Source organism: Eleutherodactylus coqui, chromosome 3 (assembly GCF_035609145.1).
Source record: "Eleutherodactylus coqui strain aEleCoq1 chromosome 3, aEleCoq1.hap1, whole genome shotgun sequence".
Taxonomy (NCBI): Eukaryota; Metazoa; Chordata; class Amphibia; order Anura; family Eleutherodactylidae; genus Eleutherodactylus; species Eleutherodactylus coqui.
The window spans coordinates 90,103,938-90,125,317 of record NC_089839.1 but is presented as its reverse complement, the minus strand read 5'-3'; the positions used below and the strand labels follow the sequence as shown (position 1 = coordinate 90,125,317).

Genomic DNA, 21,380 nt, shown 5'->3' with positions numbered 1-21,380 from the left:
TATTTTCCGCTTCCTGTCCTAACAGGTGTCCAGCAGACAACCTCCATGTGTATGCTGTCAGGGTGACTTCAAGAAAAGGAATTAACAGGTAGGACCTAATTCCTGTCATATCCAAGCTAGAAGTAGTACAACAGGATATCAAAGCCTCCATGTCAGCCAGTTTCCCATTTTGTATCCAAGTAGAGGCTGTACAATAGGGTACTATAGTCTCTATTTCTGCGTGTATCACATCTTGTATCCAAGCTAGAAGCGGTACAAATGGAACTAGAGACTCCATACTAACCTGTTTTACACCTTGAAACCAAGCAAGAGGCGGTACAACAGGGTACCAGAGCCTCCGTGCCCACCTTTTTCACATCTTGTATCCAAGCTAGAAGCGGTACAGGATGGTAGTAGAGACTCCATACTATGCTATTTCACATCTTGTATCCAAGCTAGATGTGGTACAACCGGTTACTAAAACATCCATGCCCGCCCGTATCACGTCTGCTATCCAAGCTATAGGCACTACGACAGTATACTAGAGGCCACATGTCTGCCTGTATTACATCCTGTGTTCACGCTAGAAGCGGTACAACAGGGTTCTAGAGCCTCCCATCAAGGGGTCAATTTTCCACAATAATGGTCAATGTGTACGGATGGAAATTCCGCAGTGAGATTCCGCGTGCACGCAATTCTATGCAGACAGCTGCAAGTTTGATCGTGAAAAATCTGTGCAGTAACAAATTTGCGGCATGTCCTATTTCTGTGCGAGCGTCACAAAGGCTTGCATAGAAACATCACCGCTGACACGCTCTGCTCTATGCATGGGTGTCTGTGCCATCCGACGCAGAGCAGAGAGAGAAGGCGCCGGACGGGTAAGCGAGAGGTCACTGCAGGGACACAGGTCTCATTCCGCTGTGAGAATCTCGCAGTGTGAATCCGACCCGCCGTGTGCATTCGGCCTTAATGATACTTTTGCTCTGATATTTTAATTACTTTTATCAACATTACAAGGACATATAGGAAGTTCTATTTCATTCAGGCCACTTCTGCCTGATGTTATATGGTTGTCATCAAAACTACTCTGCCCTCATGTGTCTGCTTTATGTAACTACATGCTGTGTCTCACATTCACTCATCATCACCAAAGCATCTACAGCAAACTTCATGCCTCACATCATCTAAATCTACACAAGCAGCGCCAATCTGCCCCTCTATGGCTAGGCTCACACAAACATGGCGTATATCTGTGAGTGGCCCAGTAGATATCAATGGGCTATTGGCATTATGTGTTGCACACAGGAAAATTGCGTGCGCAATGACAATACGCCCGTGTGAGATCGGCCTAAGTCAAACACACAAGCCTACATCGGGTGAATGTAGTCTTTTTTCAGCAATCATCTGCTGAGTTTCCATGGCGACAATTTCACGAAATGCCAAATATTGAATCAAGAAATTCCAAACTTAAGTCCTCTGAAATCCTGGTGCAGTCTGACATATATGATGGAGAAGAAGAACTCCGAGTCGCACAAGCAGAGACAGCGGCTTAACATTAAGGCCATTCTCACACGACCGAGTTTGAATTGTGGAATCCGTGATTGTCACCCGCATGGAAGCTCCGCGGCATTTCGTACACATTGAAACAAATAGAATATTTGCGATGGCATGGAAAAAAAGATTTGAAAAAAATGTGTACTGCGCCTGTCCAACAGGGAGCCGTCCGGACCATCCGCAGTACAGATAAAATTCAGGTACGTGTGGGCGCCGGCCGGGGACAGGGACAGATTCCGGTACGAGCTCGCACATGGGGAATCCGACTGGTCCATGTGAGGCCGGCCTAAGGGTGCGTTCACGTGTGGCGGAAATCCTGTGGTTTTTTTCTCTAACAGAAATTATGCGGTAAAAACAGCAGAAACGTCAATTAATAAAGTGAATGGGATTAACGCAAATCTTGTTTAGGCCAGTGGCAGACGACCGGATTTGAACTGCACAATCCGCGATCGTCACCCGTGCGGACGATCCGTGATATTCCGCATCCACTGAAAGAATAGAATGTTTTCATGTCCGCTCACATGAGCAGCATGTTCTGTTTTTGTGCGGACTCCGCATGGACGGCTTCCATTGTCATTACGGTTTGGTCGCGGTCATTCGTGTCATCGCCTAGCGCTGGAAAAGCAAAGATTTAAAAAACAAAGAGCAAGACCAACGGCGAGCTGCCATGGTCATGCACAATACAAAGCTGACCAGGTATGCAGGGTCCTCAGCCAGGGACAGAGACGGGTTCAGCTGCGGGCTCCTGCAAGCGGAATCCAACCCGTCCGTGTGCAGCTGGCCTCATGTGTAGAGTTAAAAAGAAGCTCACATGAGCGAACAATGATTGCGATTTCCACAAGTGGAAATAAATTCGCAGTATCTACTATTTTTGTGCGATCTATGATAGATAAGCTCACCGTGTAGAATCGCGGCATGCCGCAATTTACCATCCGCGAGCAGAGAGTTTCTATGATTCTCCGCTCGGGGACATGGGAGGTTGCGCCTTCCATAGCTACATGTGCGCTCACTAGGTTCCTCGTGGCGGATTATCGCCGCGGGGAACACAGATCACAATCGCCCGTGGACAGGAGCCCTTAAAGGTGAGCTCTCTTTTTTTCTCTCTAGTATTTTTTCTCCACTTTTAAAAATGATCCCCCTTTTTTTATCCGTCCCGTCGCTGTCGGAGGACTGGTGGTTTGCAGGTGTTTTTCAATGATCCTATGTAATGCACTAAAATACTTAAAAAAAAACAACTAATGGAGTCAAATGGGGGAAAAAGCGCAATATTGACATGTTCAAGGGGTCAGTCTTTTATGGCGTTCACACTGGCTTCATTCTGCGGGTCGGTACGATTACTACCAGACCGAGTTTATAGAGATTGTTTTAATGTGCTACTTTTAGAAAAATAATTTTTGGAAGAAAATATAATTTCCTGCCGCCTTCTTCAAACAGCCAGAACTAGTTTTATTTCCGTTGACATCAGTGTACGACGGCTCGTGTTTTTGCGGGACGTCCTGTACTCTCCGTTTGTACCATTTTGGAGTACATACCACTTTTTCATCGCTTTTCATTACATCTTTTTTTGGAGACTGTGAGACCAAAAAGCTCCATTGTGACGAGTATTTTTTTAATTTTTATTTTTCTGCTGACGTTCACCGTGAGGGGAGAATAATGCGTTACATTCATAGATCTCACTTTTATGGATACAGCGATTCCAAATATGTGCTTGTTGGTTTTAGCAATTTTTTTTTTTAACTAGAAATATGGCTTTTTTTTTAACTTTATTTAATGCAACTTTTAAAAACTTTTTTTCATAGCTTCTCCAGTATTATGTAATACCATAGTGATACATTATACCACGATCCTGACTTAATAGGCAATCTGCAAAGGCAGCTCTGGGGTTTTCCGAAGTCTTCTGGCTGCCATCGCAACCAAACCGCACCCAAGATCTCATTTCACTGGTGCCGATTGGTACCTCCGATCTCCGATTCGGTAGCAGCATATAAAGGGTTAGCAGCCGCAATCAGTAGGAGTTAAAAGGAGTCTCCAGCACACAAAATGCCCCCAGAGTAAGTAATGGTGCAAAAACAAATATTGCTCACCTCTCACCTTGCCTCCGAGTCAGCACTGCCGATCTGCTACCCGCTGAGCCAGGAAGTGTCATCGTTCGTATGGTGGTGAGTGTACTGTGCCCGCCTGCGTATCACAAGCGCACGGATACGTACAGGGGGACTCTTTTTTTTTTTTCTTTTGTTCCAAATTCCCCGCTGTGTTTCAGAGTGGGATGCATATGAAGACGCCACCCAAACGCAATGTATTGTGTATGGACAGCATTTCATACAAATGTATAGGGGTAACGCTGCATACCGGTAGTACATAGGGAAATAGAGCGTGCTGCCATCTATTTCTTGTGCGTATCGATACCCAGTGTCTACACCCACATGTGTAAGGATTAGTGAAAGTCCATTGACTCCATTCACTACGTATCGCGCAGCGTGGACAGTCATGGACATGAGCCCCGTAGACCGATAGTCCGAGTTCTCTGCATGGCTTATTCTTCTGCAAGAATCGCCCATTATTTTCTTTGGGAGCGTAAAAATAAGCACATCACAATCACATGTTCCAGCGCGGCTTGTCCAACATGGCTTCTCTGCAGTATGTGGACGAAATTTTTGCAAATCTCGTCCTCTCTGCTGGATCGGCTCAGATTTAAGATCGCTGGTTTCTGCCCCGTGTGACCCTGGCCTTATGCTGCCGGTCCTTCATGTTACTGAGAATTCTGTCTTCTCCATTAGGATATATTCTGTAATCACAGGACAACGGAAACAAATGCCAACATTACTGGACACATATTGTAAATGTAGGGCTCATCCCCACGAGCGTGACGTATCACGCAGGGAATGAAGTCCGTGAAAGTTCATTGATTGTCATTGAAGCATTCACATTGCATATATATATTGCATGAAATACAGCATGTTCTATTTCACTGCGTATCACGCGTGTACATAACTTTTTTTCTTTGGCTTGTGTATTCAACCATGTTCATACTTGATACATTGTGTATATGCGGCGTTGGATATGCAATGCTGCTACAGAGCGTGTGTGCGTGAGATCCGTATACAGCGACTCTCTGCTGGCATCCATGGCGGGAAAACGCAGGATTCACCTAGCAGTTTCTGCATACGCTTGTGTGAATGAGGCCTTAGGCAATGATTAGGGATGTACTACCATGTTTCCCTGAAAATAAGACCCTGTCTTGTATTAATTTTGCCCCAAAAGAGGCACAGGGTCTTATTTTCGGGGAATGCTTTATTATACTTACCTAGCAGGCGCGGCCCGAGTCCCCCCGCTGGTCTCCACCATTTCAGCAGGCTTCCGAGTAGTTCTCACCGCCAACAGAACATCGCTTGTTGGTTACGAGGTCTGTAAACCTCATCTACAGCAAGCGATGTTTTGTCGGCGCTGAGAACTGCTAGCAAGCCTGCCTGGGACTGCGGAGACCAGCGGGAGGGACCCGGATGGCGCCTGCTAGCTAAGTATTGCTTTTTTTCATGTATTCTAGCTAGGGCTTATATTTTTGCTGGCAACACACTTCTCTGTTAAGCTGACCTATGTCTAAACGCTGCCTACGCTTCTGGCAAAGCAAATGCTGAGGAAGGGGTGCCAAAACACTGAAGCGCGTCTCCTCAGGCTGCCTGTCCACGGGCATTTTTGCATTGTGTTCTCCGTGGCGATAATCCGGCCCCGGGAAAGCGCAGCCCTGTCCACGAGCGGAAAATCACAGCGATTCTCCGCTCGCAGGCAGCAAATGCAGTATGCTGCGCATTGCTGCGATTCTCCGCGGTGAGCCTATCTGTCAGGTAGGCTCACTGCGCAGATCCAACAGCTGGCTCCTGCTCCCCCGACGGCGACTCCCTCGGCAGACCTCAGCAACGCTGGTGGACAGGCAGCCTTAAGCCGGTTTCAATAAAGCAGAGTAGTTGAGCTAATCCCCGATCCATTGTGCTTCGCTAAGATAGTCACACCTATACCCAGTTTTTTTTTTACTATTGACCAACAGAATCCTTGAAGGATGGCAGGCTACATCAGCTGTGCGGACCGGTCGGCGCCTGTAAGATGCGCTACGCTATTTGCCTAGCGCGGCCTTCCTAAGTTTTGACTCAATTACTCAGTGGCACGCTGACGTGGAATGCGTTAGTTGCTATATTTATAAGTTGATGTCTTGTAGATTTAAAATCCGCCCCGCAGGTCAATTTAAACTGTAGTTTTTTCTCCACATAGCTAAGCTATTTACTTAGTGCGGCCGTGCTGCACAGATAGTGTAGTGCTGAGTCAAGTTGAGTTGTGACTCAGTTACTCAGTGGCATGCTGCGCCATTTGCCTGGTGGACTTGTGCCGGATGGTCAGTAGTACCTGTGGACGCATTGTTGGCAATGAGACTAGTGCTGCGCAGCCAACGTTTGCTATATAGCCCTGCGACCTCACACTCTCAAGCCGGTTTCACATGACCTTTTTCCTATTGTGGAATCCGTAGTCGGCGTCCACGCGGAGGATGCACAGCAAATAGCACGCATTGAAAGATACATACGTTGGTTTTTTTTTTTTCTTTCACACTCGCGGATACGAATTGAAAAAGTCGCAGAATGTTCTATTTGCTGGGGACTTCCTCCATTGAAGTCAATAGAGGTCATCTGACGTGCAGCCCATCCGCAATGTCTGACGGTGCGGGAAATACAAGTATTTTAAAAAACAAAAATCTGTACTGCGCATGGCGGACTGCGAGCCTCCGCGGTCACCTGCATTACAGATTTTACAGGAACACAGGGTCGCCGGCCAGATTCCGCTGCGGTATCGGGATGTGGGACCTGAAGTGGTCATGTGCAGCCGGCCATACTGAAGACAATGGAGTTGCGGTATAACTCACAAGTAGCTGCGACCCGTATATTGCAAGAAATCCAACCTCGGTGGGGTTTTTGAAATCTGTAGGTTGTGGCTACATGTCCATAACTGTGTTCTCACCGCGGAGACCCCCAGCGTTTTATGCCTACAGCCATGGGTCCTTTGGCCAGATTCACATGAATATATCTGCGCAGCATATCACAGCGGGGGGAAATCATGTGACTGTACGCTGCGATCGCAAAAATTACATTAATATGCACCAATATGCCCATAAAAGCACATCACTTACAGCGCAAATGTGTTGCACTTAGTCAAGCGTTTTTGGGCATGCGCTCGTATAAAGGGTCCCTGAAACACGCACGCTTATATACGCAATACCTATCACACAAACAAGGAGGCCGTGCTCTGTGCCTGCATCATTTAGGCTGCTGTCACATCTGCGTTGTGGTTCCGTTTTCCTACTCCATTCCAGGAGCAGGAAAGGATTCCCGTGGCTGAACGGGTACGGCTTATGATGAAACCGAACATCCATTCTGTAATCATCATCCTCTGTACAGCGCCGGTGCTCCAAACGGCACATTCGCAGCAGAGGAGAAAATCGGCGGAGAGGTACGCTGGGTCACCGACAGGGCACCGGGTCGAACTCCGCTGTGGGAATCCCGTATGCTGGGTCCGACCCGACCGTGTGCAGACGGCTGGGAGACACTTTGAGTTTCATAATAGACTGTTGCAATGTTATGGGATCATAGTGCAGTAAGTTTATATTATAAGGAGGGCAGCAAGAAGGAAGAAAGTTGTCATATACTTTCTTAGGCCTTGTGTCCACTTGCACGGATACCAATGCTGAATCCCGCAGGGGTATCCGTGCGTGCCCGCGTACATGGAAAGGGAAAGACAGTTTATTACCTCTCCAGGTCCAGCGCAGGTCTCCACTGAGCCGGCCAGATCTTCATTCTTCAGCACGGCGGATGCGTCCGGGGGCGTTGGGCGACACGCCCGGCACATGCGCAGTTCTTTCTCTTTTGTTTTTGAATCTCCTGCTTTCCCGCGTAACTTTAAAGGCTAATTACAATGAAGCCTCTGTATTTGGCCTTCAGTCATTCACCACCTAATATTCTTCCGCTTTGTTCCACATGTAATCGCTTTACAATATACGTATTTTATGTACATGTCGTAGGCTTCTGTCTGATTGGTTACTGAACAACTCTTTCCATTTGGCAGGCGGACAGATATCAGGGACCTTCAGAGGGGACTTTGGAGCTTCTAAAAAGTGAGATGTTTCCTAGAAGCTGGACTCGTGGTCATTCTGCAACCATCACTTTCTTGATGGCCGCCTTCACTAGCAGAATGCTGTCAGAGACATCTGTACCATAAATCTAGCCGAGGAAGAATGTAGCCTTTTCCGTATTGAACTTCTGTAATTCCCTGCTTGCTGATCGGTCATCACAGAAGGTCTCAGCAGTGTTGGTTCAGCACTTGTTCTGCTGACATCAGTAATATTGTCCCATCCGAGAACAGACATTTGCTTTTGGGATTCCTTACAGGAGCTGCAGGAGTTAGCATTGCCTTGTGCTGGAGAAGATATGGCAAACATGGCTACATTCTCCACTGGCCCGAGACTTGGTCATTTGGTACAGCTAACCAAGTTCAGGACAACCAAGGTGCTGTTATGGTCCTTCCGAAACTAGAAGAACAGATTAAGGATGAGCTCAGAGGCAAGAATGATGGGAAGAAGGTTAGTCCGCAGCACCGAAGTCTTTAAAGAAAGAAAAGTGAGACCACAAAGGCATCGGGTGATTATCCTAGTTCTGAGGATGCACAAAGCGAAGGGGGTAAGTGTGAAATACAGTAAATGCCGTAATATGTAATTTTCTTGCGTTCATGCTATCTTGTGTTCTCAGATTATAGATGTGCTGTCCGCTAATCCATACAATCTGCACATACAGATTATGGCAGTGCTGGCCAGTTCCTACATAATCCTCAAAACTGCATATACAGATTATGGCAGTGCTGGCCAGTTACTACGTAATCCTCAAAACTGCATATACAGATTATGGCAGTGCTGGCCATTTACTACATAATCCTCAAAATTGCATATACAGATTATGGCAGTGCTGGCCAGTTACTACGTAATCCACAAAACTGCATATACAGATTATGGCAGTGCTGGCCAGTTACTACATAATCCTCAAAACTGCATATACAGATTATGGCAGCGCTGGCCAGTTACTACATAATCCTCAAAACTGTATATACAGATTATGGCAGCGCTGGCCAGTTACTACGTAATCCACAAAACTGTAAATACAGATGCAGGCAGGGGGCAATGCAGGATAACAGGCCAACACTGATTGGCTGAGTCTCAGCGAACCAACGCTATGTTTCATCTCTGCATTGCTTAGCGCCACAACAGCGTAAAGCACACCATTCCACCCCTAGTGGTTCCACCCCTTGTAGCCTGTCCTGCCTGACTTCACGATTCCAATTAGAATCAGAATTGTGCTTCACCAAAATGGTGAATTAAAGGGGCTTTCCAGGCGAAAACTATTGGTGACCTTTTCTTAGGACAGATCAATAGTTAATCCGCTTCAGCCCTGCCACTTAGGATCAATGATCGCCAGGACCGTTGCACTGACTTTTTCATCAGGGTCACGATAGGAAGTACCAAAGTCGTCTTCTCTCCTATTGAAATCACTGGGAGTGCTGCCTCCTGTTACACTTCCAGAACTTCTGCCTCCTACATTGGATTCAGAATGATGGGAGTGAAGCCCACTATAACACTTCCTGTGCCGATGGCTATGTCCGGACTGCCATACTTATAGGGGACCGGATGATCAGCTGATCGCCAGGGATCTTGAGCAGCAGGTTCACAGCATTTAATTATAGTGAGGATAGGTCATCAATAGTTTTTACCTGGACAACCCATTTAATTAAATTCAAATGTGATTAATCGCCCGGCCCTATCTGTAGATATAGTTTATACCAATGAATGTTTTAAGGCTTTTCTTAAAATCCTACTTTATAGATTTCATTTACTATATACCATACAGTTTTCTTTTTTGCCTTCTTTCTGTCTGCCCATGAAAGATATGTCAGAAGAACTCTGTAATACTATATACTACATATCCAAGTGACTTAAAGGGATCCTGTCATCAGGTTCATGCTTGCCGAACCGCAGGTAGCGTGAACCCCGGGAAGCCTGCTGCAGCCGTGAGTGTTTTATACTGAAACGCTAAAACTCACAGCGACAGTATACTTCTTTTATCTTATTAAGCCCAAATCACCGAAAAATAATCTAAAAACTAACCTTTATTAAATATTTGTTTAACAGAATGAATGGACAGACTCCAAGATGTAGCTGTAAGGGGAGACCCTGGTCTATGGCTGGCCACCAAAGGGTTACACACCTTACAACCTATTCACCTATAGCTGTATAGGGCCGGAGAACCTACAAATCCATGGATGATGCATCGGTATAATATTGTAGCTCCGTGGCGCTGTACCAGGGATGCCAGGGAATAGGAAGGTACTTGGTGTATAAATCTAAGAGCCTTTTGTTTTGTTGGTCCTCCGAGGGGATTGTCTGTATACTCTGCCTGGATTATTGTAGTATACAGCGCACTATTTGCTGCGGACGCCAACAATAAATGCAGCGCTGACTTATGGATCCATTCTATCCTGTAATAAACCACGTTCTCAGTTACTTTCTTTGGTGTTTTAACCCCATTTCCTTATACCCGCTCCTCTCTTTTATCCTGCGTTATTCCCAGCAGGAGGAATAAAAGAAGGTAAACCCTTGTATGCCAGGGGGAGATTTACACCAATGATGGACATATAGTGGCAGCATAATGACAGGTGCACTATTTGGCATTAATACCGCACACAATGTCATTTCACTAAGACAAATCGTCTGCTCAGTTTCTAATAAATAAATAGAGTCGCACATGGGGATCAGCACTGGACATCCCCCTTCCCTTCTCCCCATATAGTGTGAGATCCCTGATTGTGGAGGGCGTTTGTTCACCCCGTTACTCCACATGGGGATCAGCACTGGACATCCCCCTTCCCGTCTCCCCATATATCGTAAGATCCCTGATTGTGGAGGCCATCTGTTTGCCCCGTTATTCCACATGGGGTTCAGCACTGGACATCCCCCTTCTCTTCTCCCCCGATAGTGTGAGATCCCTGATTGTGTGGGGTATCTGTCCGCCCTCTTACTCCACATGGGGATCAGCACTGGACATCCCCCTTCCCTTCTCTCCCTATAGCGTGAGATCCCTGATTGTGGAGGGCGTCTGTTCGCCCCGGTACTCCACATGGGGATCAGCACAGGACAGCTCCCCTCGGCCGTTCTATATATTGTGCCTCCGCTCTTACTGGGGTCTCCGAGCCCCTTAACTCTTCAGTCTCTGAAGCCACAACTAGTAAGTTGGCTTCTACTAGGGATTAACCCCTTCTCAGTCCCCATAAAGTGCTGGCTATATTTGCCTCAATTAAGGGAGATTCATGACTGCCTATATAAGTGCAATCCATGTCTGTGGAGATCTACATAATTGTACAGGGATCTTGTGAGAGGAAATCACCTTAAAGGGACGGTCATTGTTAGTATATAGTGGCCCAAAGAAGACGGTGTACATATAGTACCTAAAGACATCCAGTCTGGCTAACATTCGCGTCATATGACTTCTGCATTCAAACCCCAGCTTGAATAGGTGGCTTATTCATTACCCAAACGCTTATTTCAAATCAAGGCATAGCTGCGCCGATGCGGTGACCAGAAATCTAGATGAGGTAGTCGGCACGTTATCTGCAGCTAGCCCAGTGTAGCCGGCGGCCTGATACCATCTATCATGCGGCTACATCGGTTCCCACTAAGCTCTAGGACGGCGCTGCTCCTCAGCATTGGGAGAGATAGCTAGGGTTTCTCCCATTGATACGGACCATTTACATCGGGTATTAACCCTTTCCTCCCCACTCCTCTATCGGGAGCTGGGGAGAATGCTAGTATTTGGTAAATACTAAATGGCGCGCCTGTCGTTCTGGTGTCTCTGTGTACCCCAAACTTTGGAAACCTATTACTGGGATATTGAGCACAGACACCAGTGGTTAACCCCTTCCCCTCTACTCATTTATCAGAGGCTGAGGAGACAAATTATTTCAGAAAAAATGACAGTGCACGCGGAATAAACGCTAAAATGGCGTGCCTGTCGTTCTGCTGTCTCCATGTTAACCCCTTCCTCTCTATTAATTTATTAGAAACTGAGGAGGCGATTTGTCTTAGTGAAATGACATTGTGCGCGGTATAAACGCCAAATAGCGCACCTGTCATTATGCTGCCACTATATGTCCATCATTGGTGTAAATCTCCCCCTGGCATACAAGGGTTTACCTTCTTTTATTCCTCCTGCTGGGAATAACGCAGGATAAAAGAGAGGAGCGGGTATAAGGAAATGGGGTTAAACACCAAAGAAAATAGCTGAGAACGTGGCTTATTACAGGATAGAATGGATCCATAAGTCAGCGCTGCATTTATTGTTGGCGTCCGCAGCAAATAGTGCGCTGTATACTACAATAATCCAGGCAGAGTATACAGACATTCCCCTCGGAGGACCAACAAAACAAAAGGCTCTTAGATTTATACACCAAGTGCCTTCCTATTCCCTGGCATCCCTGGTACAGCGCCGCGGAGCTACAATGTTATACCGATGCATCATCCATGGATTTGTAGGTTCTCCGGCCCTATACAGCTATAAGGGAATAGGTTGTAAGGTGTGTAACCCTTTGGTGGCCAGCCATAGACCAGGGTCTATCCTTATGTCTACATCTATGAGTCTGTCCATTCATTCTGTTAAACAAAAATTTAATAAAATTTAGTTTTAAGATTATTTTTAGGTGATTTGGGCTTATGAGATAAAAGAAGTATACTGTCACTTTATTTCGGTGATTTATACTGAAACACTGTATCTTTTCAGAATAAATATACTATAAATAGAGATGAGCGAGTATACTCGGTAAAGGCAATTGCTCGAGCGAGCATTGCCTTTGCCGAGTACCTGCCTGCTCAAGATGAAACGTTCGAGTGCTGCCGGCGGGCAGGGAGCTGCGGGGGAGAGCGGGGCGAAATGGAGGGGAGATCTCTCTCTCCCTCTCTCCCCCTCGCTCCCTCCTTATGACAGCCGCTACTCACCGCTCCCCCGCGCCGGCACCCGAACGTTTCATCTCGAGCGGGCAGGTACTCTGCAAAGGCAATGCTCGCTCGAGCAATTGCCTTTACTGAGTATACTCGCTCATCTCTAACTATAAAGTTTGACGTGGCACTGAGTCCGAGTCACGGGGGTGGGCCGCACCGGACCCTCACTGCCCGCTGCATAATAGATATAATTACAAGATGTGCCAGATTATCAGGAGGAAAGACATTATTTGTAGAGTTTCTCCAGTCCGGATAATAGAGGAGGGTCTGAGGGTCCTGAGCAGAACCACCTACTATTATCTTCGGGTCACATGGTGGAATCCGATGCGGACGTTTCCATTTCTAAAAACTGCAGGAGTAACCTGCGGCCAAGTCACATGTTTCTGCCGCTTATTTACTGCACAGACAGCTCCCCTAAAACCATGGCAGAAATCCACAGTTTCTCTGCCGTGGATCCGCACACGGATTTAGCCGCATCAAAGAGCAAAATCGGCGGAATTTTCCTTGCTAACATGCATGAAATGACCTGACGCTACTTCACACAGATACGTGGATTATGTCCATTGACACGGCTAAATCTGCTTGTAAACCTGCGGCAGAAACATGCAGCTCAGCCACAGATTTCTCCTGCGGTTTTTAGAAGTTGAAGATTCCGCATCAGATTCCGCCACGGGACCCTCATGAATCCGTGATACTGCGTTTAAAAAAGTCTCTGGGATATTTCTTGGCATTTTGGGTCAGGATGAGTATCATTTCTCCATAAGGAGAGCACCTAGAAGGTGAGGAAGGAGACTTATAAGGCCATCCATGCTCCTCTGGGAAATATGCAAGTAGGGAAGATGGAACAATACCCCTGCAGCGCCACCTATTGGAGGGCAGTTTTCCTGCAAGTCAATGTCAGACTTTTTAGACAAGCCTTCCATCTTCCTATTTGCATATGGCATTGTGTAAATGCTTTCGTTAAAGGGTCATTTCAGATATGCATACTGCCATCTCTACAATGAGAAGTTTATAAGTAATGAGTAGACGCACAGCTGGAAGATCAGATGCTGTTACTGATGCAGTTGTGCCATCCTAGAAGCCGTTCCTGCACCCACTATTGCCCCCCTTAGGCTGGGCTCACAAAGGACTGAAATCTCATGGAGCGACCACACGGAAATATCGCCAGATTTCTGCAGGAAAAATGAATCTTCACACTTTTGCAGTGTCTTCGCCGCCTGCATTCCGCTGCAGCCATCTATCCCCATAGAGAGTAGAGAGGCTGCAGCGGAAACAGTGAAAGAATCGACATGTCGCATCTTTTAATTCTGAGTCACTGCGGAAGTATTGCAGGACAGACGGCTTTCATTGACTGCAATGGAAACCGTCCGTGAGATTTTTCGCATAGAATAAAACATGCTGCACTTCTCCTCTGCGAGCGGAAAATCGCAGTTGATTTCCTCTCGTGGGCAGGGGAGAATCATTTAACACTTCATGTCTATGGACGGACATTGCTGCGGAATTCGCGGTGGGTGTCTGACCGTGAATTCCGCAGCGATAATCCGTCCCTGGGCATTTGGCCTAAATAAGACATCCAATGGAAATAAAGACACCGACACAAAGATTTATGGAGAAGGAACATTTTATTTCTAGTTGTAGGAAATGGTAGATTTTATTATGGGGAATGTTGAGGCGGAATTGATCCAGAGGAAGGCGAAAACCCTTTGATAGGAAAAAGCCAATTATCCTTGTATAAAGGGGAAAAATTCCTTCCTGACCCCAAATATGGCGATCAGAGCAAGTCCCAAGATCAAAGCCGAAATCTGACCTGACTTTCTAAAATGTATTATTGTTTCCATAAATGTATATAAATCTGTTACCATTTATTGTTTGTGTGAGATATAAAGTGTATTGGACTAAAGCTGTTTATAGACTGTGTTGATCCTGAGGAAGGCGAAAACCCCCTTCAGGAAAGAGCCAATTATCCTGTTTTAAGGGGGGAAAATTCCTTCCTGACCCCAAATATGGCGACCAGAATAAATTCCAGGATCAACGCCAGCCGCTCACCTCCCTAGTGTATGTGATGTCAGCTAAAGATTGTGCTTGTTTATGTTTATATTATGTTATTTATGTGGCTGATTCCTTATAAATAAGACCTAACCCTATTTAAGGCTGTGAGTTGATCCAGAGGAAGGCAAAAACCTCCTTGAGGTATGAGCCAATTGTCCTCAAGTTGGAAAAATTCCTTCCTGACCCCAAATATGGCGATCAGAGCAAGTCCCTGGATCAAAGCCGACATCTACACCTATCTGTGTGTATACTTGTGTCTATGTATGTGTTAGTGTCTACACTAGTGTGTAACCTTCATGTATGTGGTGCGTGCTACTTACGTGGCCTGTGCCGAGGTCTTACCAGTAACCAGGAGTTCAGGGATAATAGTCACTCGGGCTATTGTTCCTGAACTCGCCAGTTACCAATCAAGCACAGGCTGCTCCTGGGGGCGTTGAGGGTCTTCAGGAGAGGATGATGTCCGATGTCAGCCAGAGGATGTCGGGGTTCAGGGTTACATGATGGTAATGCAGGATGCAGTTGGTGGAGAGAGGATGTTGTTGGTAAGCCGGGGTCTTCTACAGCAGCAGAGTCGTGGGTTAAGCAGATAGTTGGCACGGGTTGAGCCTACAAGACATAAGACAGAATTGTCAATTTTACAAGCAGTGGATATAAACCAGTGAACTAATGTAACATGATGGCTTGTATCAGGATCTGCTTTGTATCTGATCTAAAGAAAAGATACTTTATATATTAATCTTTCTATAGTATGTGAGGTTCTGCTACAGTGTATGGATATAATGGTAGATGTCCTGTGTGTATAGGTGTATATAGGTGTACAGATATGAATGTGTAGGTGTATATAGGTGTACAGATATGAATATGTAGGTGTATATAGGTGTACGGATATGAATGTGTAGGTGTATATAGGTGTACAGATGGGTATGTGTAGGTGTATATAGAAGATACTTACCAGATGGTCGTGGCTTCCTTCACAATCGGATTCTTCTCGTCATCCTAAGAAGAAGCAGAGACATAGTAATTACAGGAGCAATAATAATGTAGCCGAGGAGGGAGAAGTCTGCGGACCAGACATGGTGACATGAAGCAGGGTTACTATATGACCTCCTGTGCTGTCTGACACTAGAGGAACAATGATGGTGAACACAGAGGTCTGCCTGAAGAACATCATCCCTAGAGGAGGAAGATCTTACCGGGTCCAGCTTGGTGAAGTGTACGAGAATCCGTCCACGGGGTGAAGGGGTGTCCCATCCTCCGGCCATGGCAGGTCTCTGTTTCTCGGAACTCTGCTGAAGGGCTTGAATGGCGGCTCTGCCCTTCTCAGTTCCAGCTCCTCCCAATTTACGGTGTTGAAGAATCGGTGACCTCTGATGTTCTTGTGGACACCCAGCCTCTTCTTAGGCTTCTTTCGCAGCAGTCTCTTCACAAGATGCTTTACGTCCGCATCAAGCCAAGATGGGAATTTTGGCTTCTTTCTTTTTATGGACTTGATGATCTTTCTCTTGGAGGAGCCGTGGTAGAAAGGGGACTGTCCTGTCGCCATCCAGGATACGACAATCCCCAGGCTCCACCAGTCGACTGCTGCGTCGTAGTCCTTTTTGCGAAGCACCTCTGGGGCCATGAATCGATATGTGCCCGTCACCCCGCTGATCTTCTTAGACGGGACAACGCCGTCTTGGGCCAGCCCCAGGTCAATCAGGCGGATGTGTCCATCTCCGTCCAGCATGATGTTCGCCGGCTTTATGTCACTGCAAAGAAAAAAGAGAAATGTTAGTCTGTTCAGTGATACAGAAGACTTGGGAATGTACCGCAGCCAAACCAGTCCTAATTCAGAACTCTGGGAAAGCTGGGTACATTATCTCCACCAATGTAACGGGGAGATGTGGGAAAGTTGTGCTTACCGATGGATGATGTATCGTCGGTGCAGGAACTGGAGGCCGCAAGCAATCTCCGCTGTGTAGAATCTGAGAGAAGAGTGTAGTATCAATGACATGACATCAGTCCCCCGACATCATGTCACCATCATAGTGTCCCCACCAGAAGAGGTGCTGTTTATGGCAGCCTGTATGTCCTCCACTCTTCTATACCTGTCATGTCGCCCTCAGTATCCCCCCCCCCCCCACACCCGGCTCCTGATTAGTCATTTACTCACCTCACATGGTTGATGTCCAAGCTGCCGCACATTCTGATCATTGCTGCCAGGCTTCCTCCGGACAGATACTCCGTGATGAAGTAGGCCCGGTCTGCTGACTGCTGTGCGGCGTACAGATGGCAGATGAAGGGGCAGTCTTGGGCCTTTAGGAGTATCCGCCGCTCTCTCCTTATGACGTCCGCCTTGCTCTTTTCTCTGTCGACAACCTTGATGGCCATAAAGGTGTTCCTTCCGGGGAAAGATGCCAGGACCACCTCAAGAAAGCAGATAGGAAATTATCACTGACAGCGGCCAGAGGGGAAAGTCATATACATTTATTACATAGGGGATTTATCACTAGGCCGCCTTCACACGGCCAAGAAGAGCGCGCAAGATTTGTACTCTGCGAGACGCAGAAATAAGAACCCCATTCCTTTGAATGGAATCATATATCATGACTGTTTTTCTCTTTTTTTTTCAGCATCTTGATGCTGGAAAAAAAACAACTTGCAGCATGTTCTCTCTGCACGTTCCTCGGACGCATCGCCCGTTGTTTTTTTTTTTTACAATGCATGTGTATAAGTCAATCAATTAATAGATGAATAAATCTTCCCCCCCCCAAAAAAAGTCCCCACATTTATAAGAGTTCGCTGTCCATTGAGCATAAAGAGCTTATAAATTCATATATATACAAACAATAAATAATCGCTATTTCCAAGCACATAATATAAATAATACAATGAAGCATAAACAGAAATACATCTTTTATTTGCTGATAAAACAGTACATCCTTTCCATCAGGGGTTACTGACTCTTATTACCGCCAGCGTCATCCCATTATAAACACCCGCACTCATGCCAGGGCATGAAGGGGCGTGCAGAGAGCCGTCCCCCGAAGGACACCGAAACGTCCCACTGTCCAGCAGCGAGGTCCCGGAGTGCAGGGAAAGTTTAGCGCCACGGTTGCCTAGCAACAAACCACCAAGAATTATAATAAGAATGCGATCTAGAAATAAGCCTTGTGATTATAACGGCTCAATCATCACCAGTCCCAGAAATATGGAAATGTGCAGAGAAGTCCCCATGATTGTGGTAATGCCGTCCCTACCTGCCAGTTGTCCCATATAGAAGTATCCTAAGCCTCTCCTGTGGGTTACATGGCTGATAACAGGGAACAATAGTCTGCACAGTTAATGGAAGTAGTGAAAATAACAGTCATATAACTTACCTCGCTGAAGCTTCCTCTGCCCAAGATCTGAAGGGCGGTGAAGCGATTGATGTTAAATCCGCGGTCTGATGGTAGAGGGTCCTGGCTGGTGCCCGGTCTTGGCTCCTCCTCCTCTCCGCTCCTCCTCCTCTTTATCTCCGTGAGTCCGCTCACGCACTCCTCTTCTCTCTTACGCTTTTCGGCATCTCTATGTCCATTGGACGACATTTTTCTCAATCCAATAGTCTTCGATCCAACCGCTGCCGTCGTCAGTTGAAAGGAAATGGCAGTTGGCCGAGTGGAGGTCAAAGGTCAGTGAAGCTGCCAGTACTTTGCTTGCCAGTACTCTTCTCTGCCATATACACAGTGATGTGGGCACCTTGAGTGATGGTCTAGTGCCCAAAGAAATGGAGAAATTCATGGCTGGTTCTTCTAGGGCCACATTATTAGTAGATGGGGCAAGGATGGCACTTCATGTCTGGGTTGGCAGTGGTGCCCATAGTTTATCAGAAATTTCTGGAGTTTTAGAAAACTTACAGTTGTGTGGACATTGAAACAAACCCGCTGGAGGGATAAACCATAAATTGTACTAATGAGAGGAATAATAAAGCCTTGTGAGGGTCATTTTCTGCTGCAGTCAATAAGTGTCCATCATCCAGATACATGGCGTGTATTTCCATAGGTTACAATGGGCAGCGCCCTCGCCAGTGCAGATCTGGGTGTAGCGGGTGGAGATGCTTTTATGGAGGTTATCCCCTTAGAGACCAAGCTTTTTCTTTTTTTTTTTTCGTTTTTCCATTTTTTTGTTTTTTCCTCCTTTCTTTTAAAGCATTGTAACCCCTTTATATATCCCTCGCCGTCGCTATATGAGGGCTTGTGAGGGCGAGACAAGTTTTATTCTTCAATGGTATTATTTAAATTACCATATAATGCACTGAAAAAGTGAAATTCCGCCATCTTTCAGTGCGTCTTGTTACAAACTGGTACAATAATGACATAACGTTATTCTGTAGGTCGGTACGACTACTACCATACCAAACTTTATAGAGTTTTTTTTGCTGAACTACTTGTATTTTTTTCAAAGACATTTAATTTTTATAAATTATTTTCTGCCGCCATCTTCTGTGCGCAATAGCTTTTTTAATTTTTCTGTTGACACAGTTGTACGAGGCCTCATTTCTTGCGGGACGTCCTGTAGTTTACGTTGCTGATATTTTGTAATACATAAGACTTTTTGATCGCTTTTTATTGCAGTGTGAACAAAAATGCGAATTTCTGGTGTTCTTTATTTTTTTTCTGCCGACGTTCACCGTGCGGCGTAAATAATGTGATACTTTGGTAGGTTGAACTTTTACAGACATGGCGATACCAAATATGTATTTTTGCTTTTATTATTTATATTTTTTTTATTATAAATATGGTTGAAGGTTGTTTTTTTTTAACTTTTATTACTTTGTTTTTCATAATTTAGTAAACTTAATTGATCTTATTTTTCATTTTTTCTTTTAGCCTCCATAGGGAACAAGAACCTACAATGCTTTGATCGCTCCTGCAGTATGATGTGATGCCACAGGAGGTCAAACATAAGTGAATGGTTTCAGTGTTTACAGCCTTGGGGATCCATCTTCCATCCTTATTATAGGTTATTTCCTGTTTCCCTGTATTACATCCCTCAGTACTAGTGATGGTTGTCGCAGTCATGTAGCCGTCACTCATCTTCATAGTAACCATTATAATAAACATTGTAGAGAATGATACATTGTAATTTCCTATTATGTTCTTGCAGATTCATCACTGCTCAGACTGACCCAGAAGCAGAATCAGAGGACGAGCCTGGAGTGGGAATTGTCAAAGTCGAAAGGGCTAAAATCCTCAAAGAAGAAGCTGAACTTCATCCTCTGCTGCAGCAAGCGGATAGCAGCCACAAAGGCTCCGAGTCCGATAAACATGACGGCTTCAGAGTGTTACTGAACAAGCAGGAAAAGGTACTGAAAGAACTGCCTTCCTGTGGGCCTAATACATATACTGTACGGGGGGCTGTCAGTTGCTCGGGGTGCGTGAACAGGCTTTCTCTAAGGGTACGGGCGCACCTAGCAGAATTGGGGTGGATATTCTGCAATGAAAAATATACACCAAAAGCTGCTTCCAAATGTGGATTATTGGTGTGGATTTAGATGCTGAGTTTACCATAGAGCCGCAGCAGACTTCACATCTTCCATTGAGAGGGTGAAATCGTCTGCAGGTCCGAAGGCAAAAATGGCACCAAAATGTGCACCAAATGCTCTACTGATTTTGGTGCTGAACCACACTAAAATACGCTGTGTGTGAATGCCCCCTCAGCCCAAATCACATGTTACATGACAGTACTAAGTCACATTCTAGAAAAGTATTTCCCCACCTTCCACGTATCCTATGCTGCCCACAAAGTTTTAAAACTTTGCAATCCTCATTTTATTGTAGTCCATCCATAAAGCAACTCGCTGGAACAGTTCTTTTCACACCGATAAGGCACATCCTGTGGACTCACATTGTATATTTAAGACTTAGCTAAATCTCTTTATGTCTCTTGGTTCTGTCTGAATCCTCAAATGGGTTTCATTGGCGACCTTGAACAAAACCATAGGCGGCCATTACTAAAGCTGAGACCAAAGCTGCACGTTTTCATTTCAGCAGGTTTCTGTTGGTTTCCCACATTTGTGCCGGACAGAATAACTTAGTCGACTACACGGCTCTATCTGGCCAGAAACTAACGGGAACCTAGTTAAATGGAGACCTTTTGTCTCCATTTGACTAATGAAAGCTTATTGTTGTGTCTGGGAGCTCCGTCTGAATGACCTGGACATACAAGATCTGTGACTGAAGGCTTAGAAGGGTATTTCAATCTCAGCAAATAAAAGGAATCCCTTGTATAATAAAGAGTTACAATCTTCTGATATAATTTCTATATGAATTCCTCCGTTTACAAGACCTCTGCTTGCAGTCATTTAATAGAAGTTTTCACTGTTTACTCCCAGAGTATAAAATCTCCCGTGGTCCTGTGCAGATCATGCATGTGCTTGACTTGTTGCAAGCACTTAAAGGCCGGGCGCAGAAGAGCGTGTTGTGAAATGCTGTGTGTATACTGCAGAGCTTTACCGCTGTGTAACCCGGTGTACGGCAGCGATTTTTGACTCTGCATGACAGCGTATCTCACACACGCAGTTTCCTTGTTCATTTTTTACTTCCCGCTGTGTCGCTTAGTAACTTTGCGTATAAACGCTACTCATACGCAATGTAATTTGAGCCTGAAGTCCATGGTGGCCGCATCTCGAGTTCTCCACAGGAGCGCTGATAACATTGTTTTCAGCTGCAGTCCTGTGACAGAACAAAGAGGCTGTGTTCAGAGAACA

At 45.8% G+C, this 21,380-nt stretch overlaps 1 protein-coding gene and 1 pseudogene across 1 annotated transcript in view; both read left to right on the top strand.

Moving 5' to 3' along the window:
* The window catches only part of LOC136620150 (regulator of microtubule dynamics protein 2-like), an 88,099-nt pseudogene extending 68,265 nt beyond the window's left edge, over positions 1-19,834 (top strand).
* LOC136620149 (regulator of microtubule dynamics protein 2-like) overlaps positions 18,275-21,380 on the top strand; it is a 98,005-nt gene continuing 94,899 nt past the window's right edge. Inside the window, exons 1-3 of the mRNA XM_066594863.1 lie at positions 18,275-18,302; positions 19,501-19,552; positions 19,778-19,976. Of these exons, the coding sequence (XP_066450960.1) occupies positions 18,275-18,302; positions 19,501-19,552; positions 19,778-19,976 (279 nt within the window). The remainder of the gene's footprint in view (positions 18,303-19,500; positions 19,553-19,777; positions 19,977-21,380) is intronic.